Below are 3,321 nucleotides of genomic sequence, written 5' to 3'. Positions count from 1 at the left end.
GTGGCGGTAACCTCTAACCTTTTTTCTTTAAGTTTGGGATTGCATTTCATGTTGGAAATTTTAAACTCTCTTTTTGTGTCCAGGAATAGCTTGGACTGAAACGGAATGTCACCTCGGAAGGCATCGTTGTTTAGGAGTTGATGCTTAATTAGAAAAATTCTCCTGTAAGCATTTTTGAGAAGCTGCAACACCAATAGTAGAGAGCAGTTTAAAATATGGGAAGAAACATATTACAATAAACATGTCTTCTGCCTGAAGACCAAATGTCACAGGAAACCGTGAGCTTCTGTAATGGATCATAAAGGATTACAAAGAACATTTGACAATTTTATGCCATGAAAGAAGAATAATAAATATTTCATGTTTTCATTTAATTTTATTTTCAACCCAATTTATTTTGCCATTAAAACATTTGCTTTTATTTGACCAAGACGAATCAAGTATTCCAAGGTTCCCGGTAGATCACACTGTTGTGACGTCTTTTTTTTTCCAAGTGGTGAATTTCAGGATAACTGTATCATTCGGATTTGGAATGAAACATCCAACACCTGCAAAAAGTTCTCTTAGGTCAGTCTGTGATAACATGTAGCATACATGTTCATCTGTGCAGCAAGCAGTGTTGGGAACATTACTTTAAAAATGCATTTCACTACAGATTCCAGAATACATGCCCTTACATTTTAATCAGTAACGTTTTCCATCAACGTGAGGAATTATTCCAAGGTTTTAAAAAATTAAACATTGTCCAACATTTTCCAAAGCAATGTTGATGTAATCCAAAGTATTTAAAATGTGTTACTTTGATATTATTTAAATCACATTTAATTTGCATGTATTCTGCATGATGTAATCTGTAGTGAAATAAATTTTAAACATTTCCTTCTCAATGCTGCCAGCAAGGCAACATGAACCCTCTGTATTGTCCTGAATCCATACTCACCCACATCAGGCCTTATTATGGTGCCATTCTGGAGCTGGCTGAGTATCTCCCAGTACGTCTGGTCAGCACTGTTCCCCTCTACCCCATTCACACTCTTGAGAAAAGGGCCGTAGTTCGGGTCCTCGGTTACAGTGAAACTGTGCAGACAAACCAATGACACTTCTCTGACACTTGTACTACTGACATCCCTGGCATGGCTCAGATCACATATACCACAGCTTATTGTAAATTGCATATACAAAATGGTCTCCATTTTAAAATCTATATAAATGACAATGATGTTCTGATACATATTTTAGAATTTTGAAGCCAAATACAACTTACTTCAGTTTTCCGTTGTTTTCCAGTGTCCGCAGAGCACCAAGTAAGATCCCTCTGTATGCAATATTAGTGGAGTAGGTCAAATTCTTTTGGTTGGTGATATTGGAGTTGTAAATGACTAACTTGATTGGATACGGCCCCTGGTAACCTGCAAGCACAAAATATTAACCTCTATTTTAGTGGAGTAGTTGTTTGTCAGTTGACAATCAGTATTTGACTTTACACTATTTCTAGTTACACAAAGTGAACCATAAGCTCCGTATATCAATTATAACTTCCAAGTAACAGATACACTAGCTGGTGAATACATGTGCATGGCATTTAACACATGTAACACACACACACATCCCTGATTTCATTTTCTCCACTCCCGTTCCAGTCCTTGTGTTGGTTTTGGCTGTTTTCTTTAGTTCATCTGTGTCTTGTTAAGTTATCATTGCCCTGTGTATGCAAGTCCAGCCTTTTGGCCTGTGTTTTGGCTGCTCCTTGTGACTCGAAGACACTGTTTGAAATTCCTACTTGCTCGTGTTTTCCAGTCTCTGGGTTATAGCCTGCATCCCCTGTTCGTCATTGTGTGCGTTTGTTTGTTTGTTATTATGCATTCCCGGACTCTCCATGTTGGTAAACTGACCCTGGACTGTCACGATGTCTCTGACACTGCATTTGACTTTACTGAATCTCGCTCTTCTCCGCACGTGCGTTCGCCTCGTTACACACTGTTGTTAACGGGAGTCACAGAGGCGCGTGTGTTCTCACCTGCCGTGCAGACGCTGGCAGCCAGCAGGCACAGAAGAACCGGGATTCTGAGCACCATCTCGACGATACAGGCAGGAGCTACGTGTACTCTCCTCTGGAACACGGGCCCTTTTATGTTTCCCCGCGTTCACGTGATCGTGCCATTTGAGTTTGTTTTTTTTCTTCCACTTTTCCTTTCTGCTTATCAGGTAACCTAGCCAGATTCATGAAGGAAAGGTTTCGGACGGAGGTCCCTCATCACCTGTGTAAACAAAGCGCTTCACACGCTTGGAAGTACGTTGCTCGCGCAGGTGATGCAAGACCAAAACGTCCCGTTCTCTGGGAAAAATTCACGTGCAATTTTGGGAGTAACTGCGGTTACTCTCCCTCAGTTACTCCCTCTAGTTACTCCCTGAAAACTTCATGTACATTATATACGAAACATACCCCTAAATAAACTCTAACTAAAATCAAGGTCTACCATTTCAGAGCATACAATACAGATAACATTGTACAGTACAGGACTGAAATCAAGGTCTACCATTTCAGAGCATACAATACAGATAACATTGTACAGTACAGGTAACCTTGAATAGAGCAGGTAGCCGTGGCTGGGCGGGGGTGTGGCCAATGACTGCCTAGCCCGAGGCGAGACAGGTTTCCCTTTGGCCCTGCGCATTAGACATTAGAAGAAGAATACAGTACATCAAGATCTGATCAGTGCAGTACCTTGCAAAGCCCAGGAGGGGCGCTCTTCTAGTAGTCTGCTGATTGCCAAAACATTTTGAAGCTGGTTGACCCAAATCCTCTATTTGCTATTCGCAAAATGTTTAGTCCTGTTCTCTTTCTATCCCTCTGCTTTCCAAATGTGAAAGACACTCCTATAAACACTATAATGCTTTGTGACGTTCAAGTCAAAAGCATTTATTATAATCTAAATCTAACATTTTTAAAATATTCATATACTCGTAAAAAAAATTCATAGTCAAATTTAGAACTTAAACTGACCAAGATCAAATTGCTATACAACATTAATGTACCCTTTGGCCGAAAAGACCCACGTACATCCTGGTTTTTTTCCAGAAGACTGATGGTGGAAGCAGTGAAAGATTGTATTCACACACCATGACATCTGATTTGAAGAAACAGCTGTATTTATTCTGACTGCTACTGTAGCAGGGAACGGAAGGACATGACATAAGGCTACTCGAGGGAGTGTTAACAACTGCCCCCCGCTTGTAAAAGAGGGCGGGTCTCTCTCCCAGATGAATGAGCACACAGATGGATCACAGCCAGGCTTTGTGGAAGAGCTTTCCATGTGCCGG

General features: G+C 40.8%; 1 protein-coding gene across 2 annotated transcripts; it reads right to left on the bottom strand.

Annotated features, from left to right (window-relative positions):
• Nucleotides 1-356: 356 nt before the first annotated feature.
• LOC145651895 (uncharacterized) lies at nucleotides 357-2,993 on the bottom strand. Of its 2 annotated transcripts, none has more exons than XM_081700634.1 (5): nucleotides 2,726-2,993; nucleotides 2,018-2,210; nucleotides 1,265-1,409; nucleotides 941-1,077; nucleotides 357-548 (listed from the first exon to the last, which is right to left on the bottom strand). In XM_081700634.1, exons 2-5 carry the CDS (start codon nucleotides 2,073-2,075, stop codon nucleotides 463-465), a joined length of 426 nt encoding a protein of 141 aa, XP_081556760.1. In that variant the 5' UTR covers nucleotides 2,076-2,210; nucleotides 2,726-2,993; the 3' UTR covers nucleotides 357-462. The 2 variants fall into 2 exon arrangements, with proteins under 2 accessions (XP_081556760.1, XP_081556761.1); XM_081700635.1 differs by lacking the exon at nucleotides 2,726-2,993 and adding an exon at nucleotides 2,584-2,653.
• Between the last annotated feature and the right edge of the window lie 328 nt (nucleotides 2,994-3,321).

Source organism: Electrophorus electricus, chromosome 17, assembly GCF_041902795.1.
Source record: "Electrophorus electricus isolate QZ-2024a chromosome 17, ASM4190279v1, whole genome shotgun sequence".
NCBI classification, from domain to species: Eukaryota; Metazoa; Chordata; class Actinopteri; order Gymnotiformes; family Gymnotidae; genus Electrophorus; species Electrophorus electricus.
Note: the sequence above shows the minus strand (reverse complement) of the source record. Positions and strands in the feature narration are given on the sequence as shown.

Excerpts from the sequence above, each read along its gene's own strand:
- LOC145651895 (XM_081700634.1), bottom strand. The coding sequence starts at position 2,075 with ATGGTGCTCAGAATCCCGGTTCTTCTGTGCCTGCTGGCTGCCAGCGTC. Across the intron at positions 1,410-2,017 it reads TGCCAGCGTCTGCACGGCAG|GTTACCAGGGGCCGTATCCA; the intron begins GTGAGAACACAC and ends TTGTGCTTGCAG. Across the intron at positions 549-940 it reads CATAATAAGGCCTGATGTGG|GTGTTGGATGTTTCATTCCA; the intron begins GTGAGTATGGAT and ends AACTTTTTGCAG.